This window comes from Microtus ochrogaster, chromosome 19, assembly GCF_000317375.1.
Source record: "Microtus ochrogaster isolate Prairie Vole_2 chromosome 19, MicOch1.0, whole genome shotgun sequence".
Lineage (NCBI taxonomy): Eukaryota > Metazoa > Chordata > Mammalia > Rodentia > Cricetidae > Microtus > Microtus ochrogaster.
The window spans coordinates 42,342,022-42,361,298 of record NC_022021.1 but is presented as its reverse complement, the minus strand read 5'-3'; the positions used below and the strand labels follow the sequence as shown (position 1 = coordinate 42,361,298).

General features: G+C 41.8%; 1 protein-coding gene across 1 annotated transcript in view; it reads left to right on the top strand.

Moving 5' to 3' along the window:
* Fbxl7 (F-box and leucine rich repeat protein 7) overlaps positions 1 to 19,277 on the top strand; it is a 314,307-nt gene that overhangs the window by 82,808 nt on the left and 212,222 nt on the right. The window contains exon 2 of the mRNA XM_026783863.1: positions 7,917 to 8,006. Coding sequence (XP_026639664.1) covers positions 7,917 to 8,006 — 90 coding nt within the window. The remainder of the gene's footprint in view (positions 1 to 7,916; positions 8,007 to 19,277) is intronic.

Sequence of the window (19,277 nt, the reverse complement as noted above, 5' to 3'; positions counted from 1 at the left end):
TGCCTGGGACGCAGCCCAGCCGCTCTTATTTCAACAAGCATCTTTCTCTATGTTCTCTGTCATGATGCTCTGCCCACATGCTTGTTGCTAAGACACCATCGATTGAAATCTTTGAACCATGTAGCACATGTAATTCTTCTTCAAGAAAGTTTTTGTCCCGCAGTTTGTACAACATGGACATGTATTGTCTGTGGAGGTACTGGTATATATGTGTAAGTGTATACGTTTTGTAACTATGCATATGTATGTGTGTGTCATGTGTGACTTTGTGTATGTGTGTGTGTGCATGCCCTTGTTATTAGAGGGAGAAAGATGGTCCCTTCAGTTTTAGGTGTTTCTGGAGCTTGTCTTCTGCTGGTGAAATAGTTTATAGTCTTCTCCGAGGGTGAATACAGTTTTAAGTGGAGGCTTAAAAAGAGCACGGAAGTGGAAATCTGAGAAGAATCTCTAAGCTATTTCCTTCAGCTTTCCCCTCCCCTGTTAGAGGTGAGGGGTGGATGTCAGAAGCACTGGGTAGCTGTCTCTGACCTTCTGCTGGTCAGACAGAAAGTATGGGTCTGAGCTGTGAATTCCTATGCGTTTGATTCCCAAATCTTCTCTGTGGTAGACTGTATGCATTATAAACCTTTTTTTTTTTATCAAATCAAGGCTGTTTTGTTTTTTATGTTTGTTTTGTTTCCATATATAGAATTTTGGCAATAGGTTATTGCCTGTATTTTGTGTTTGGTTTTGGTTTTTTTCTGACTATCCCATGTAAGGTTGGAAATGAGGAGATCCTGATTGTTTTGCATTTGATGTAATATGAAACCTCTATTCCTCCTTCCCTCTTCACTCCTGACTGCTGCTAGGGTTGAAAGGAGGACAGCAAGGGGACCTAAAGCTGTGTAAAGAATTTTCATGGCTTTAGATTGATCGTCGATGACAATTAAGAAAAATGCATGGGAAGGTGTTTTGCAAAAAGCCTGGAGTCAGCAAGCAGCAGCCATTTTCAAGGGTCTATAACTGTCTAACTGTAGCCGGGGACCAGTCCACAAACAGCTGCAGACTCAGAGGTCAATGCTCACTGTACCCCTCACACTGATAAAAGGCCTTGGTGGGTTTTCCTGCTCTTTCCCTACCCTCAACATTCTGCAGAAGACCAATTCGTAAGCCTGGCTCTGGGCTTCGGAAGCTGTAGGGCTCATCAGTCTACCAGGTCTCTCCTGTCCTCCCCACCAGGGTGAGCTCTCCGGTATGGCCCCAGCTCATCCACCCTTGCTTCAAGGAGCAAGGAATGGGGCTAGTTCTGCTTTCATGTCCTCAGGGTTGAGTCTCCCTCACTTACACCAATTAGCCTGCCCCAACAACTACCCCATCTATGATCTGCTGGAGCACATGAAGGGGCCTGACCCACAGACCCAAAGCTGCAGCATCTCCCTAACACAGGGCAATAACAAGATATCCAGGAAGAGTCCCAGTAAGGGCCCAATGTAATTAGTGTAGTAGAAACCAGAGGCATTGAACCAGAACAATGACTCTTGGTGGTAACACTTGCAAGTAAAGATACACGGACAAAGGGGTCCAGTGAGGGATTCATTGTGCCACACTGCAGCTTTCATGGTGAAATTTTAATTCCCCCCTTTTCTCTTTTCTTTCTCTTAAATTTTGTTTTATTTTTGGGGATTTCAGGGGCAGAGGGTTACGAGAAGGGATGAGGAAATGAATGGGATCAAGATACATGACGTGAATGTCACATAGAATAAAGAGAAAGTAAAAGAAAAAACTCAGAAAGAAAACATCCTGACTGAGATGATTCTTGGAATCGTGTGTGGCACAGGATGTTGAAGGGGTGAAATCAATAAGAGAATCTGAAGAGGCCATTGCAGACTTATCCAGACTTAGGCTCAATGCCAGGAGGGCGTGCATGGCTTTGGAGGTTCTCTCAGGTCACACTCAAGTGGAAGGGGTCCCCAGGAACAGCGAGTGTACTCTTCGCTGGAGCTCAGGCACCAATTTTTATGGTGCATGAGCTACAACAGCTCTTCAGAACTCAGGTGTTTGTGATGAAATTAATTACTGGAATAAAACTGTAGTGATGCTATTAGCATAAGGATGACTTTGTAGTGACTTCCATCACAATGGAAATTCTGCATTCATGCACGAAGCCTCTCGCCAGTCCGTGGTTCTGATCCTCTCATTACTCTGTTCGGAATACCAGCTGGGAAGCACCATCTGTCAGTGGCTGTAGCAGCAGCAGCAGCAGCATCTGTCTGTGTCAGCTGGCATCTGTGTTCACTCTCACTGAATCGCCTGTAGGCCAGTAGGGGTGTGTGTGGCCAGGGGACTGGGCTCTGTCCTGATGCCACTAAGGGAAAGGGGCTTACCTTTTCACTGTGAAACCATCTAGCCTGGGTACTATGTGCTAGGCAACTGCCTTTTCTCATACAGGGCAACTCAAACTTCCTGAATTCAATGACGCTCTAAATCTTACCTGCTCGTCTTGCTTTCCCACCCATGATAATGCTCTCACACAGTGAAACTTGAGCAAGTGCCCATGTGGCAGTTTGGAATGGGATTTATCTGTTTAATTTCTGGAGTGAACTGTGTTCTCTCTCTTCTGCAGTTCCTGTCCTTTAGCTGCATTGAGGGCCACAAGAGTAGAGTGGCTTCTGAGCATCTGAATGGCGTTTTCACTAGAGACAGGGGCCACAGAGGAAAGGAAGTTACCTGATGCTCCAGGCAGGGATGAGAACTAGGCTGACACCAACCAAAGAACTTCTGGGATTGCTGGCAACATGCTGACGCTAGGAAGGAAGCCTGCATCAGATTCCCCTCAGAGCCCTTCAGGGGGACATGGTCTTGTCAACACCTTGCTTTCAAACTTGTAGCTTTCATAATTGTGAAATAATACACTTTATTTTATTTTTTTATTTTAACTCATCCAGCTAGAAGTAATTTATTGTGATGGTTCCAGGAAGCTAATGCAGACTACTATACTATATGTCCCCTCTGGGAATCTGTACGTGTTTTGGAAGTTATATATTACAAGCTCTAAGCACAATGGTTGTATAGACTTTGTTGAGTGAGCATGGGTATGAGTGGTGCTTCTTAGAAAGTATCATGGGACCAGTGCTAACAGAATAGGATAAATCTCCACTTCATCCCTGTAACTGTTTGATACTTGTATCGAGGGTCCGTAGTGTAGACCAAGCGGCCCAGGGATACAGATGTGAAGGAAACAGATGCAGAACCTGCCCATCTGGAGCTGGTAATCAGATGGCAAAAACAAAAATGATTTTCTTTCAATGTGTCTTGATTCTTATTGTTTGAAGAAACAGTTACATAATGGGCTAGGAATAGTGTTAGAAATAAAACAAGAAAATGCAATCTGTGTGTCTAACAGTGTTCAAATACTGACCATTCCTTTGCCCTTGGATAAATTGATTGAGAGCCCCATGTCCTTTCCTATCCCTTGAGAAAGAACAATACAACTCAATAAAAAGTTAAAAAAGAGCAGAATTTCAGAATATCAGCTAAAAAGCTTCATTTGAAACAATCATACTACCACTTATATTTAGTTATATTCAAGTATGTTCTCATGAGTAGTGAGGGAGCACTCTGCCATCTGTCTCCTGCTGTATGTCACCTTTGTTTATTGTGTTGTTATTCTTGTTATCCTAATTTTTTCCCATTATTGGGATCAAACTCAGGATTTTGTACAATGTAGGTAAGTCATCTACCACTGCACCGTACCTCCAGCCATCACCCGTGATCCTTTGTGGTCTGTTTATTGGTATGGTATTTATTGCTGCTGTCTCTTGGTAATTTTGCCATTTAAAATGTGCCAGGCATAGTTTTACAAAGCTTTCTGGGTTTCCTAAAAAACAGACTCTGATGTCCCATATAGATTATCCTCATCCAGGCTTGATTTACAGTGCTGTTGGCCTTAAGTCCAATGTAAATGAGCCAAAAGCACATCAAACATGATGACTTTGAAGAGAAACACATATAAAACAAGATTCTGCATGGATCTGTTGGTGAAAATGTTGTGAGCCGAGGTTCAGAGCAATGCCTTTGTATTTGTGGTAGCATAAAATGTAACTACCTCAAGCTGTGAGCACCAACTGGGCTGGAGCTCCTATTATCTTGGGTTCCTTAGCTAATGCCTTGAATGTTAATGTGTTTTCAAAATGTTTACTTACTGAAGAACATACAACGTCAATGGAGGCAGTTTTTCCCTTAAAGGGAACAAAAATAAAATGTTTGTTGAGCAAGAAACCCTTGATCATTTTGTGCATAAAGTAGATGTATACAGTCAGCATTTAGTAACTGTCCATCATAGCCGCAATGTTGTGTTGGTGTTGGTGGGGAAAATTAGCAAATGGAGGAATCTAATATTTTCTTAGAGGAGCACAATTTCTTAGAGATTCCGAAGCACAATTGAGACCATGGTGAATGTATAATAAGGTGAAACATCTAACATATGAGGTTGCAACACACAACCCAGGTGCTGGCAGCCAGCTCCATATGGAACCATCGATAATATTATTGCTTCACCTTTATTCCCACTTTTCATTCATGAGCACAGAGAAGGTACACATACATTTCCAGTTGTGACTGAGAATTTCCTCAGGCATGTGGTATCTTTGGACTTCCAATGTCATGGAAATTTAAAAATGAACGCTTCTAACTCAAAGGAATGGTCATTTAAGGTGGTAGATACTCCAAGTATCCTGATCTAATCATTACTCATTGTGTGCAAAGTATTCATATAACAGATTAGCCCATTGACAAGGATGGTTACTATATGCAGTGAGAGTCTTAGAACGTGGCATCTAGGTTTCACAGCAGAAGAATCCTGCTGTAAGACTCTGACTCTACCAATAGCATAGAAAACCAGAACTCTGAGGTTGTAAACAATTAAATTAGACCAAATGAAGCTCTGCTGATGGTCTACTTGGTTACAAGAAAGAACTCCCTGCCTGTTTTGGTAAAAACCATTTTTAATCTCAGTGCTTGGGAGGCAGAAGAAGGCATAATTCTGTGTTTCATGGGTAGCCTGGTCTACATAGAAAGTTCCAGACAAAATTACATTGTAAGGCCCTCTCTACAAAACACCAAAGGAATCCCTGAGTTCATTGTAAGGAGTGACAGATAGTTGGACTCGATCCTCAGCCATCATGGAGCATCAGAGGTGTCTTCTATCCAGGCACACACTGGCTTTAGCAGCTAGTGATTTGAAATGCAAGAGAGACATACATAGATCTAATCTATATGAGTAGTAGAAAAAGACAAGATCTCCTGAGAAAATTGGGAGCATGGGGACCTTGGGAGAGGGTTGAAAGGGGAGGGGAGAAGCAGGGAGGAGAGCAGAGAAAAATGTAGAGCTCAATAAAAATCAATTAAAAAAGATTGGAAATGCAAGTTAATCTTAGCAAAAACCACCATTATATATTATGTTAAATTAATGCTGTTATGCTTTAATATTATGTGTTTTATTATTTTGTGCTCAAGTTGTTATTTTGTTTTGCTTTTCTTGTTGAAACGGAGGTAGAGCATATGGGATTTATTTCAAGTTTTCCATTTGCACATCACTAAGCAATAACATAATTAAAATAATTTAAGTCTATGTATTAGGTGGTGTACAATAACATTTTTGCCTTGTTAAAAGGAGTGTTTATGTTACTTGGCTTTGAAGAAGAATCTAATGGACTCAGAGTCATTAACAATTTGAGCCAGCAGAAATCTTTCAGTGTAAGGACCTCCCCTACCAGATATAGTTGCTGATCTTCCAGCACAGAAGGGAGGCACAGGGAGTGGGTGTGCAGGATTACAAAGTAAAGGAGATGTGTACTGAGGTCAGGGCGCAAGTTCACATGCTTCTAAGTAGCTAAGTGGCTGACCATGTCAGTCTACCTCCAACGGCTCCAATCCAAGGGGTTGGTTAGACCCAAACCAAAACAGAGTTACCACAACATCTCACTTAATGCCGAGGGAAGCATTTGTGAAATGCAATCTAAATATCAGAGTCTTTTTGGAGCATTAAGTCACAGTGAGTTGGGGGCAGTGGTAATGGGAGACAGCCATTTGTCTTGCCTGCTCAGGTGATATTTACTCTCATCTACTTGGATTTTTCCATGACTTTCAATAGCAGTCAGAATCCCAAAACTTCTTAAATCTAAGACTTTATGCTGTTCTACTCTGTAAAATTCGATTATGAACTTACTCATTCAAGCTTGGCTTAGTCCATATGCGCTACTATGACAAAATACCCAAGACTGGAAGGTTTACATACAATAAACCTATTTCTTACAGTCTAAAAGCTGGTAGTTTAGGGTTGGGGTGCCTGCACAGTTGGTTCTTGCTAAGGACCTGCTCCCTGGTTCTCATACTCTTATTGTATTATACCCTCATGTGACAGGAGAAGACAGGGAACTCTTTGATAAGGGCACCGTTGTCTTTTATGAGGACTACACTCTTGTGATCTAATTATCCTCCAAGCCCTTCATCACATAAGGCTGTGTCCTTGGGAGTTAAGAGTTCAGCAGTTTGGTAGAAAGTAAATATCCAATGCACTGGATATACCATTGGGCAGACTATTAGAAAACTGTTCTTGGTGCACTGTAAACTTTTGATCACACCTTGTGGGATGAAACAATTGCATCTTTAATATGTTAGTGGGTTTTCTGTTACTGCAAAAGTCACTGTTATATAAGAGATTACAGCACAGGTAAATATTGCACAGTTGGAGTTGAATTCTGGGTATGTATTGCACAGGGTCCTTTGCACAGGTTGGTACAAAGCTACAACCAAACTGTTAGTCAGAGCCATGCTCTTTGTGGGCATCTGTGGTCCTCTTCTCTTTTAAGATGATGACCAAATTTAGTTCACTGCCATGTATGATAAGCCTAACCCTGACCTTAACATTAACTGAGAGTCAAGAACAACAGGATCTCCTCTTTCCCCTAGACCCTCTCAAAGTACTTATTTCATTTGGTCGGGTCTACACAAGATAGGGTTCCTTTTGTTTAATTAAAGGTTTATTAATTTAGGGACTTTATTAACATTGCCAAAATCCCCTCAGCATTGCCATATTGTGCTAATTAAAGTTACAGTTATATTTATGTGGGGAAGAGATGGGAATCTTGGGTATCAGCAAGGACATCAGTAACTCGGAGCATTTTGAAATTTCCCGCCATGGATCTTAGGCCTTCCCCTGTGTGGAAACTCAGCCCAGGACTTAGGTAAAATCAGGTCGACCAGACATCTCAACTGAAGTAGAGGTTCTGTCCTGTCTGTTGTAAGGCCTTTTGGAGCAACCCTGGCATTCAGTGCCAGTAGCACCTCTGTACAGCTTATGGCAACCCAAAATGATGGCAAGCGTTCACACGCATCTTCTTGAGTAGAAAATGCTTTCTGGACTGAGGACCCCTGTTGGTCCAAAAACCCATGCCCTTGATTTTTTGTTATTTCCAAGAAAGAAACGTTAAATCATGGAATTTGTGTTCTTAAAGTGATAAAGCTATGTGGAGCCAGCAAGCTCTTGCTTCTCTGGTAATCCTTCACTCTGAGATTTCATTTCCAGTGCTGTGTGGTGCAAAGCATTAATGCAGTGGCCGTGCTCCCCATATGGACTTGCTCATTCCCATTTATCCCAACACAGGCTTATATTAGCACACTGGCCATGTCTTGTAGCCTTGTCTGAGCTTATAACTGGGCCCTGTTATAAGAGGGCTTTAGTTCTGCTGTGACGTGGGTCAGGTATTTCCACAAAGATATTTAATACATAAGTCAAAACCCTTTAATGAGCTCCAGCTTTCATGTTAGAGCCGCTTACTTGGAAATGAGGGGCTTAGTGTGCAGCCGAGTAAAAGGCATGATCCAGTTCTGAGATTACAAGGCTCAGAAACTCTTTTTTTTTTCTTGTTTTGCTCTAGGCAAAGGCAGCTCAAGCATCTCATCCGACGTGAGTTCAAGTACAGATCACACGCCAACCAAAGCCCAGAAGAATGTGGCCACCAGCGAAGGTAGGCACGTCTGGTCTTCATGTTTCATCTTTCCCTTCCTGAGCTGACTGTTTGAAAGATGAAGAGAATGTGGGAGATTGACCTCTAGCTGACTGCATGAGACTCTATCAGATCTTAAAAAGGAGCAGGCAGTGACCTCCTGGAGTTCACTTTGGCTGCACTTACTTCCATTGAAGTTGACTTGGTGGGATTTAAGTGTATTAATGTTGAGGCAGATGCTATTATTTTGAGAAAATGTGATAGACTGACTCAAGAGAAACCACTATGACATCATATTCCAATTTTCCACTATGGTAGAGTGGTATGATATAAGAGCCTTTGATACAAGTTGAAAGTTCCTGCAAGAATGTGCAGAACAGGTGTTCCTTACGTTCAGGATGATGCTGACGAGAGGGTCAGTCACGTGTGGAGGACTGGAATTAATGCCAAAGCTGGGCATATGCAAAGATGCTTTGTTTCATTATTTAAATAATATGTGAAAGACGTTGTGTTAAAGGCGAACATTTATTCACCCACGCCCGGTCAAGGATTCCATAGCAGTTTCTGAACTGCATGCTGGAATTCAGTTGCTTCCCAGGAAGCTTTGAGCTATTACTTAATTGATCGAGGAATTATTTCTATGATATTTAGTAGAAAGTCGACCCAGTTATTTTGTTTTAAATGTCAAACACAATGGATGTTTCCTCTCTGAATAAGAGTTCCCTCTAGATTAATTATTCAACACAGGTCGTTTATGTGCCATTTATGCTGAAAGGCTTTTTTTTTTTTAATCCGGGTCAGTTGATTTGCATATTTTATGCATTCTGATTTTCTCAAATGTACAGGGTGCTAAGGAAGCTTGTGTTGAGTTTTCGTTTTGGAGGCCGCTCTTAGCATCAGGAATCATGCTTACAGGCTGATGTTAGGCCTTTGAGTTCTTTATGTTCTGTCTATCTCTGTTGTAATCTGTGCGCTGAAGTTGATTCTTTTCCTCCACTGGTGATTCTTCTCTTCCCATGTGTCATCCGGTCAGGGAGCACAGCATGACCTTCCACAGGCTCGTTATCCTCAGGCCAGTGTATAGGTGACTTGGATGGCCGCATGGCATTCATTTGTGTTTAGACCCTTGTGTTGTTTCTAGTGCATCAGCAGCTCCTAAGGCAGATGGATCGGTGTGTTCCACTCAGCACAGCAAAGGGCCAGGTAGCAATCCAATTTTAATTTTCCGCTTGCTAGGTTAAGTGGGGGTATTTGATCACTCTTGAAATTCAGTGGAGGCAGCTGTGTATAACTGTTTGGTTATAGCCTCTTGCTTTTGGCAGCTCCATTCCTAGAATGCAGAGTGAAAATGACTTCCATTTATCTACAGTGGCTCTCTTCAGCTAGAAATTCCTTTCACGAGATTCTCAATTCTTCCCACTAGGATATGGCATTCAGTCTTGCCACACCCGTGCGTCGATGGAAATAGATAAACTTAAATAATTGGCGTTTGCCTGTGTTTATGTTTTCTCATTATTCTTTTTCCCTTTAAACATAGGAAATAGTGAACCGTAGATGTTTTGTTGAAAGAATTGAGAAAGGAGATTCTAGGATTTTGTGCATTTACAAACATTGCTCTCTATGTTTGAAAAGAAAATAAGGAAACCCTGGGCACTTCAAGCTTTCTTTTCTTTGGTTCTTCCCAAAGAGAGGCACTGTTTTCCACACCAAGGTTTTATATATTTTGTCATGATTTCATTTTTGACATTATGAAAATAATACCAAGGAAAAAAGACTAAGAAAATTTTGTATTCTTTTGAAACAGAATGGGTTAAATTAGTGTGGAGTTCCTTTCCCTATCTTAGGGGAGAAAACCTAATCTCTGCAGAGATGTCATTTATAGTTGGAGAGGTAAAGAATAATAAAAAGGAATGTGTTGACCTTTGCTATCTGAGAGAGTTGGAGGAGGGGAGTAAAGAATGAAGATCCTTTTTGTCTACATACTTCTGGTCAGTGACAATTTAAAATAGTAAACTATAAATGCGGTGTGGGCATTTCCTTCAGGGACGTGTACACAAGGGCCGCCTGCCACACAGATGCTCCTGCACAGGCTGGTGAATAGCCAGGGCTAATTTACTTCCCCACACAAATGACAGCCTCGGGCTCCTTCTCAGGATGAATGATTAGGGTGGCATATTCTCTGACCTCCACAGGTGGATTTACCTGATGTTGTGTGAGTTGCTTCCCTCTGGAAAGTACCAGGTGACCCTTCTTGGCAATGCTCCCGTACATAACAGAAGGCAGGCACCAGCTTCCTACAGAGACGACAGAGGGCTCCTTTAAAACTATCATCTGATTCTTTCCCTGTCATTGTTAAGAATTATGTTTAACCTTAAGTTAAAAGAATCACATGCACACGTGTGTGTACAATCACACACTTGTGTAATTGCCCACGGAAGCCGAAGAAGACACTGGATTCCCAGGACCTGGTGTTGCAGGCATTTGTGAACCACAGCATGTGGGTGCTCGCATCTCAACTCAGGAGAGGAGAATGTCCTCTTCAGGGCTGAACCATCTCTCCAGCCCCACTGTGTAACTTTCCTTGATAAGGAAACTGGCGAGAGTGGAGCTGACTTTTCACAGTGGTTTGTGTGTTGACCGTTTCCTGATTATTCGCCTCTGTCTTTTGTCAGCATTGCATCCCGCGAGCACAGGCTGACTCTGAGTTTTATGATCTAGATCGATTGGTAAACAAATAATATACATTATTAATTTCCCTGAGATCCTGAGAGCATTAACAGTTGGGTCACAAACATCATACGGTGGTGCCGAGCTGTCGCAGGTGGGATGGGGAGGAAATGAGAGGATTCTATTGGTCCTTGACTTTTGTTGCTGTTTGTGGTGATGGCTGTAGATATCTGTGTGAGTTAGAGTCTGACCTCTGTCATGTCGCTAATGGAACCGGCTGTGTTCCTTATTAGAAAACAGGGATTCTACTCTACAGTGTATGGTGGGATAAATTGAGGACATGGTGCATGTTGAAGAGAAGGACACACATCTGTTTAGAGAAGGACATTCACATCTGCATTTAGGTTGGGTGAAGGATGATAGAGCAGGTTTAACTCTAGGCAGACACAAGGGCAATCATTGAGATGACCATGCTTTTAAACTGTACAGTGGGGAAGGTTGTAGAGGGAGCTAACACTTCTGCAGAATCCTGTGCAGACCACAGTAAAAATAGCTTGAAATTGCTGCCTCTAAGCCTTGGGAGGGCAGCAGGAAGTAGTCAGACCTGCTCTGGAGCTTTGGCTGTGAGTGGCCTGGTGTGCCCAACGAGTGTGTAATGTCTGCTTGAAGATGGCACAGCACAGGATGTGCTCCATGAAATTTGTTAGTAAAGTTTGTTAAATCCATGAGAAAAAGCATCTTTTCAACCTTTGATTTAGAGGTCCTCTCTGTAGATTAGGCTGACCTTAAACATGTAGCCCCTCTGCCTTGCTTTCCCAAGTGCTAGCACCACAGTGTACATTATAACACTTAGCTAAGAATGCCATTTAATAACCACAAGCAATGTTTTCATGTAAACATGGTGTGTATCTTCATTGTGGCTCAGACACACACTCCTAAGACATGGCTGGAGGCATGGAGTGCTCCATGATAACTGATAGAGTTTTTCTTTATAGCCCATTATATTCAGTATGATACTTGAAGCTCATGATTTCCTGATACTATAGGACAGTGGTTTCAACATTCCGTAGGTTGTGACCTTTTAATACAATTTCTTATGGTGTAGTGACCTCCATCTACAAAAGTATTTCATTGCCACTTCATAACTGTAATTTTGCTACTGTTAGGAATCATCAGTAAATATAGGCTGGATATAATTTTGTGACCTTGCCAAAGGGCGTTTGACTGACAGGTTGAGAGCCATTGCTGCAGGGGGGGTTAGGTTCAAGTACAGAAATCTGCATTTTTCATCCTCCTGGCATAATTTGCATGCTAGCCTTGCAAGTCACAACACTTTTCCTGCCATTTGTGCTCTTCTTTATGTTCATCTCCTGGAAGTCATTCCCATCTTTTCAAGGGTTCTATCTTACAAATAATGACCGTTGACCACAAACAGTGAAAAGTCACATCTAATGTTTGGATTGAACGGGGGTGCACACCAAGCCGCCCTGAGCAGAGTCAGCGGACTGTAGTGGAGTCTCCTGGAAAGCTGGCTGAGTTTTGCACATGGCATGAGGCTGTGGCTTTATAGGTGACATCTCAGCAAATCAATCTTTCTCTTGCTCTGGAGTAAGGTGAAGTTAGTTCAGCTCACTGTGCTTTAAACACAGCCAAGTCAGCTATTGCTCCCAGGGATTGGTCAAGTGTGGTGGTTGTTTTGTAAATGTTGACTATGAGGCTAGTCACCTGCACAGTTCTAGGATTTTGAAGCTATAGGGGACTGTCCACTTCCTTTCTTTCTTCCTTCCTTCCTTCCTTCCTTCCTTCCTTCCTTCCTTCCTTCCTTCCTCCCTCCCTCCCTCCCTCCCTCCTCCCTCCCTCCCTCCCTTCCTTCCATCTTTTAACCTACCTTTCTTTGTTAACATGTGAAGCTGTTTAATTGGGTTATTAGAAATTTAGCCCAGCAGTTTGTGAGGATACGTCCCATTTGTCAGAACGAACTGAGATCACACCTATCCATGAAGCTGAAGAACAACTTTGATCTTGGGCAAAATCTGTGAGTCCAGAGCATTGTGATCAGCTGTGCTCTGTTAACTGGTCCTTCTCCATGTGGAAGATCTCTCCTTCCTGGTGCCTGACATGCACAACTGCTTCTTCTTGAAGGAAGCATCTGTAGGGAGTTTGCGGATTTTAACCTTACTAATAGCGACTTTTGTGGAGGTGGTAATGAACTTCTGGTGTCTTCTAGGTTGAGGCCAGGAGGTCCAGTTAGAAGTAGCAGCCACTGCCCAGATGGGTCAGGCAAACCACTCTTGCCTGTGTAGCACCTGGTGAGGGTGTTCTGATGGTCCTGGGAATGATGCTGGCCAGAGCCATCTCATGTGAGAGCCAAAGCGCGTTTTGCCATGGCTCAGTAGCTTCCATGGCATGTCTTGGTAGGATAATACCAAGACAGTTTGCAAAATGTCACTGTCCAATGCTCACCATTCTGTATTGCCACCAACTGGTTTTGTGGTAGAACAAAGACCGTCTACTTTTTCTTCTTTTCAACCTTGGACTTTGCAGTGAGAATTTCCTTTTGTATAGGGCCTTTCTGGAATAGACTAAGAGTCCGTGCCAGGTCCTGTGACTAGGATGGGGTTTCAGCTGCAGTGAGGCTTTCTTTCCTTGGGTCTGAGGGTCACCGCTTGTCTCTGCACTGGCAGTGGCATCAGCACCAGCCTTCTTGACTGCACATTTCCTCTCCATTGTTTCATGCTTCTCTGCCTTTCCACCTGCTCTCTTGCATCATGGGAAAGAGAAACTTACAAAGAAATACCTGGGACACTGGGAATGAAGTGGAGATTCTGTACCCCTATGAAACTGCCAAGTGGGAGTTTGATTCAGCAATGTTGAATTGAACACACTAGGAAAAAAATAGCGGCAACTAACAACAAAAGACTTATGTTGTCTTTAAAAAAAAAGCTATTGTTTTCTGCTTGTAGAAGTGTTTCATTCTCTTTTTTCCTCTGTTTATGCATGTTTATTATGGGCTTGCTGCAAGGCCAAGCCAGACTGTGTGGAAGTGTTTGAGAAAGGTTGTTGAATCTAGGTAGATTCTGAATTTTGTCAGAACAGTATCTGCTCTGGAAGGTTAGAGGACCTTAACCTACCTAGTGACTTCATAGTTAAAGACCTTAACCAAGTGACTTCACAGTTGATGACCTCAACAAAGTGACTTCACAATCGAGGGCCTTAACCTACCTAGTGACTGCACAACTGAGAACCTTAACCTACCTAGTGACTGCACAATTGAGAACCTTAACCTACCTAGTGACTTCACAGTTAAGGACTTTAACCGAACTTGTTGCTTCATAATCGAGGACTTTAACCTACCTAGTGGCTTCACAATCAAAGACCTCAGCCAAGTGACTTCACAATCGAGGACCTTAACCTACCTAGTCACTTCCCTCTGGGTCTTTGAATAGTGTTCCTAGACAGTGCTGTGTAGAATTGTGTCTTTAAATGACTTCTGGTAAGAAAGTGATTTTAAATCTTTCATTCGAGGCATGTGACATGAGTCGACTCACAAAGAATGTGTACTGATATTCTCCTGGACCTACATCCACCCACTTACTTATATAGTCAGTGGTTTCTACATTTTCAGTGCCCAAATTAGGTCTGTAGCGAAAGAGTTGATTTGAATGTGCGGAGGTGTATGGCTTTGTTTATCCCTCTGTCTTCTGTTGCATTCTGTCTACTTTTAGGGTGTATTCTTAAATAAAGTTAATGTGATTCACCAAGGAAGGGAAAAATCGTGCTTTTAACTCGGGGTGGTTTCCCTTGACCTTGTGAATCTTTGCCACTTTTCAATGAATTTTGTGTTTGTATGTGTGTGGTATGCATGTGAGTTTACACATAATATATATGTGAGTTCACACATAAATGTGTGTGTGGAAGTCAACATCACGTGTCTTCCTCAGTGACTTTACACTTTCTGTTTTGGTACAGGCTCTTTCACTGAGCCTGGAGCTCACTGATTTAGGTAGGCTGATTGGCTAACAAGCTCCAGGTCTTCACCTTTGTGGGGTGACAGACATGACTCTGCACCTAGCTTTTCGTGTGTGCTGGGGATCCGAACTCGGGCTCTTATGTTTGGATAGAAACACTTAACTCATTGAACCATCTTCCCAGCTTCACCCAACAAACAATTTCTATTGTTGAGCCTCCTGTATCAAGCCCTTACAAGTGATTTCATGAGTAGGACTGCGTTTAAAGTTGCTCTGTCATCATATATCTCTTGACAAATAGACATCGATGCTTCCATTGGAAAGATGAGCAAGGGCACTCAAAGGTAAGTGCGGATTAAAATCATATGAACTACAAAGGGTGATGTATTACCTCTTACTGAATCAGAAAGTTGCTGATTTGGCTAGGCTCACTGGCTCTCTGGTGAGTGAGGATCCACCTGTCTATTTTCCTATCACTAGTTACAGGCATGCGCACCTATACCCAACTTTTTATATAGGGTTTCAAAATCAGGTCCTCCTGTTTACACAGCAAGTGCTCTTACCAAATCACCCTCGTGGGTTAATTCATTCTCTAGTTCGAATTTTCTCAAGAAGAAGATTATGATTATACAGCACAAACCTTGAAATAAATTTCAGCCTAAAAACCAACCAAAACTAGAAGTCTAATTTCATAAAAGTAAAAATAAAACATAGAAAGATGAACAAAATGTACAGAGCCAGTGGAAGATAATGACACTTAAGAATGTCCTTAAAATATTGATAGTTCAAAAATGACATGGGCCCAAGCTCAGTGTTTGGGTAGAGACGTTAGAGATTCTGAGATTGGATGTAGTCTTTGGAACTTCCATTAGCTGTAAGCAAAGGTGATAGCTGATTAGTACTTAGTTTGTTTTTTTTTTTTTTTTGCTTTTAAAATTAAATTTTAAACTTAACCATCTTTGAAAGTGTCAGCATCACATAGGAAATCGTCGCAAAGCTTTAGCTGATGAGATTTAATGTGTTTTGCTAATTTAATTAGTAGTTCATTGCTACATGATGGAGTTGCTCTTACAGCTTAAGCTGCTGCCTAATTATAAATTTAGGTAGATCTAAAACACTTCACAAATTACCTCTGGGGAGTTGAGCATGTAATAGAATCAGTGTGTCCAATTTAATAAAGACAAGATGTCCAATTTGCATTCAAGGATTAGTCTAAACTGTGTGAAACTCATCAATTTGTGATCTACAAAATTGGTATTATAAGCTTAGAGATAAAACCCCAGATACACCCAGATTCAAACTAAGTATAATTTCATCAGGGAATTATCTTCAAAACTGGATAATCTGGAATGGCCATCATACACCACTCTCCAAGGGAAACCAGCTCTCCCCCTCTCTCCTCTCCATCCCCTCCATTTTAGAGTAATATTTAAAGTATGGCATCTCAAGTGTCTTTATGTAGTCTTTGGAGAAGGGATATTATTTTTGATCTTTCATATTCTAAACCACTTATAAAATAATCTTATATTTCCTTCTTCTTCTTGGTTTACTTTTTGCTTTAGAAAAAAAGAGTACTCAATAAGCAATCGGTGTGTCTCAGAGGCAAACATTCTGGTTCATTTATATGCAACTACACATGTTTGTAATGAGGACTTTGTTCATTCTTAAGATTGTTCAGCAGCTTCAGCTTAGTTAAATGGAGATGTACTGAACAGTGTGTTGTAAACTTCAATACCTTTGATTGGCACTTGTGGTATCAGAAATAGGTGGTAGCCATGGGTCATACAGGTGTAGCATAGTGGGCAATACTTCACTAAAATGTAGTTTGTTCTCCCCGAAGAACCTTTAATATTTTGGATTCATCATTTAGACAGAGCATGTACTCTGCAGCACTCCAGCATTGCCTCCTTTCCTCCTAACCTTAAACATGCATCTCTTACAATAGTTCAGTGGACTCTGTGATTCTTGAAGGGGGTCCAATAATATGACAGAGTCAGAACCAGGGCGACATTGATGGGGCAGTTAACTAGTAATCAAGGGTAGAGCAGGAGTGACTCTCATCCGGTGACCTCAGTAAGAGGTGCACAGGAAAAAAAGATGGTTTAGACCCAGAGGAGAGGGGAGGCCTCCTGGGAGACCGGGACTTGGATTTTGCTCTGTGGGTAGAGGGTACAGCAGCTAGAGGAAGATGTCACATGCTGAATCAGGGTGTTCACAACTTAGGAAACCCACCTGGGTCCATCGAGGGGATGGTGGAAGCTTCTAGATAGAACCTTTCTTGCCTGACAATATTGAGTGCCTGCTCTTTGCATGAGGGTCTTAGTGGAATTCATACAATGAGTGAGACAAGTGACAAGTAACACTAACACTGTTTCATTCTGCTCTTCCTTGTCCACCGTCCTTTCCATTGTAACACTGAAAAGCCACCTTCTCTAGAAAAGAGGAGAAACAGCCCCGGTGGTGGGGAGGGACTCATTATCTTAGTACAAATAATCTGATTTTGAAAATATTTGACCTTTAGAGCTGTGAACACATGGTGACCTTAAACATCAGATTAACATGCCTGTTTACTTCCTCTGCCTGGAGATAGCTTCCTGAGGATACACTCACTTCCTTGGGAAGTTCCTAACATCCCACGCTGTTAGACTAACAAATAAAGAGATAAAAAACACTCATTTGTCAGAGGTGTTCTTTTATGTCCAAGACACTTATAGATTTAAAGTGTGCACAGCCTAGAGGGAGGAGCTCACGTATAGGTTAGGGGTTATTTGTAATTTGTCAGTGACTGTTGTTCTCTGTGGGAAGTAGGCAGCCATGTGGTAAATGATCAGAAAGTAACTGGGACCTTTCTGCTGTGTGTGAAGGATGCTGCCCCCTGGTCAATTTCCTGTGCTTTAAGGGACTGTTGTTGTTCTCAATAACTGTGATTGTGACTTCTTATAACTGGGCTGGAGAAATCTACATTTTCTACACAGAAGAGATTTTTTGTGTTGTAAATAATAGAGCTGTTAAGGAAGGGAGAGAAATAGATACTCTCTAAGAAAATACAGCTATGGGGCCAAGGATGCCCCGCCCCCATCCCTGTCATCAGGGTAGCAGTTGCTAGAGGCACTTTCCTGAGTCCCTGAAGATCTTTAGTCAAGGCTGTTATATTCACAGGCCTGCAGGTGGCCTGGATTTCCTGTAGCAGTCACTGAGAGGCACCCTTTGAGGCTGCATGCTTTCCTTCCCAGTCATCACTGGCCATCACAGATACAACTAAAATGGCTGCAGATAATCCATCAGCCAACCCTTCACCACAAGTGGGATTTACGCACAGGTATTCTGTTGGCTTTCTCCCCTGTTGTGTGTGGCAGTATTTGCGATCACTTGTATTACTTTGTGCAATTTACATTAAATCTGAGGGACTTACATTGGCTTTGCTCTTTGAATGTAATTTTGAACTAATATTCCTACAGTTGTTAGCTACTGTTCTCATATAGTGGCTTTTAGAACTGCTATGGAGATCTTTTAGCTTCCCTCTTCTGTCATCAATATCTCTTGCTATAAAACTACCCTTTTATTCTAGGCTCACATCCCCAACTTCCCTTACTCCCCGCTTTATCCCCTCCTTCCTCTCCCCCTTTTCCTCCTGCTCCCTCTCCCTCTCCTCCTCTGTCTTCCTTCTCCTTCTCCCTCCTCCCCCTCCTCTTTCTTCTTCCTCCTCATACCTCCTTTCTCCTCCTCCTCCTTCTACCCATTTCCCCCTCCTCCTCATACTCTTCATCCATCCTCTTCCTCCATCTTCTTCTAAGTCATGTTCAGAAGGTATCTTGGTTCTTATAGTAGAGACATCCATATTTGTCACATAAGTCAAGAATCAAGCACGGGGTACTTGCTGCTGTGAGTTGATTTCTAACAACATTATAGCTGAAACTATGTGTTTAACAATGTATCCATATGTATTGAGTTTTTCAATTTATATTGCTGGACATTGCAAAACTTTCTTGGTTTACATTATTTTACTAAGTGTTTTCATTGGACATAAAACTGTAGTTCTGAGCCACTAAATATCTGATTTCTATACGGGTGTGCTCTCTCAGATCAGCATCTGAAAATGACCAGATAGGATCCCTGAAGGCTGTGACAGGCACAGGTTACTAAGCAAACCAGGCATCCACAGCTCCATCTCATGGATGATTTTCATTGCTTTTTTTTTTTTTTTACATTTTTTAAAATCTGGTTTGTTGATTTTTTTTTCTGAGAAATAAGGTTTATCCAGATTTATAAACCTATCCCAGAAAACCACCAGAATATTTGACAAGCACAAGCATTTGACAAATGTCCATGGAATCCATGACTGTGTTCTTATTTTTAACTTTAGTAAGAATGGCCCTGCTGAGTAACGGAGACTATGATTTCAAAAGATGAGCAGAAACGAAGATAATGTTTTAGTAGCAGGATTGGTTCTCAGAAAAAAAAAAAAAAGGAGGTAGCTATTTCTGCTTAGATAAGTTTGAGGTCCTTTGTGGGGATAATTGAAATGATTTGATTTAGTTGATTTCTTGTTAAGGAAACAAACATGTCCTTTAAGCAGAACCAGATATGATAAGAGGAAAATAGAGATAGAAGATAATTCCAATTTCTGTTTTTATTAATTTCACAAAATGCAGTCATA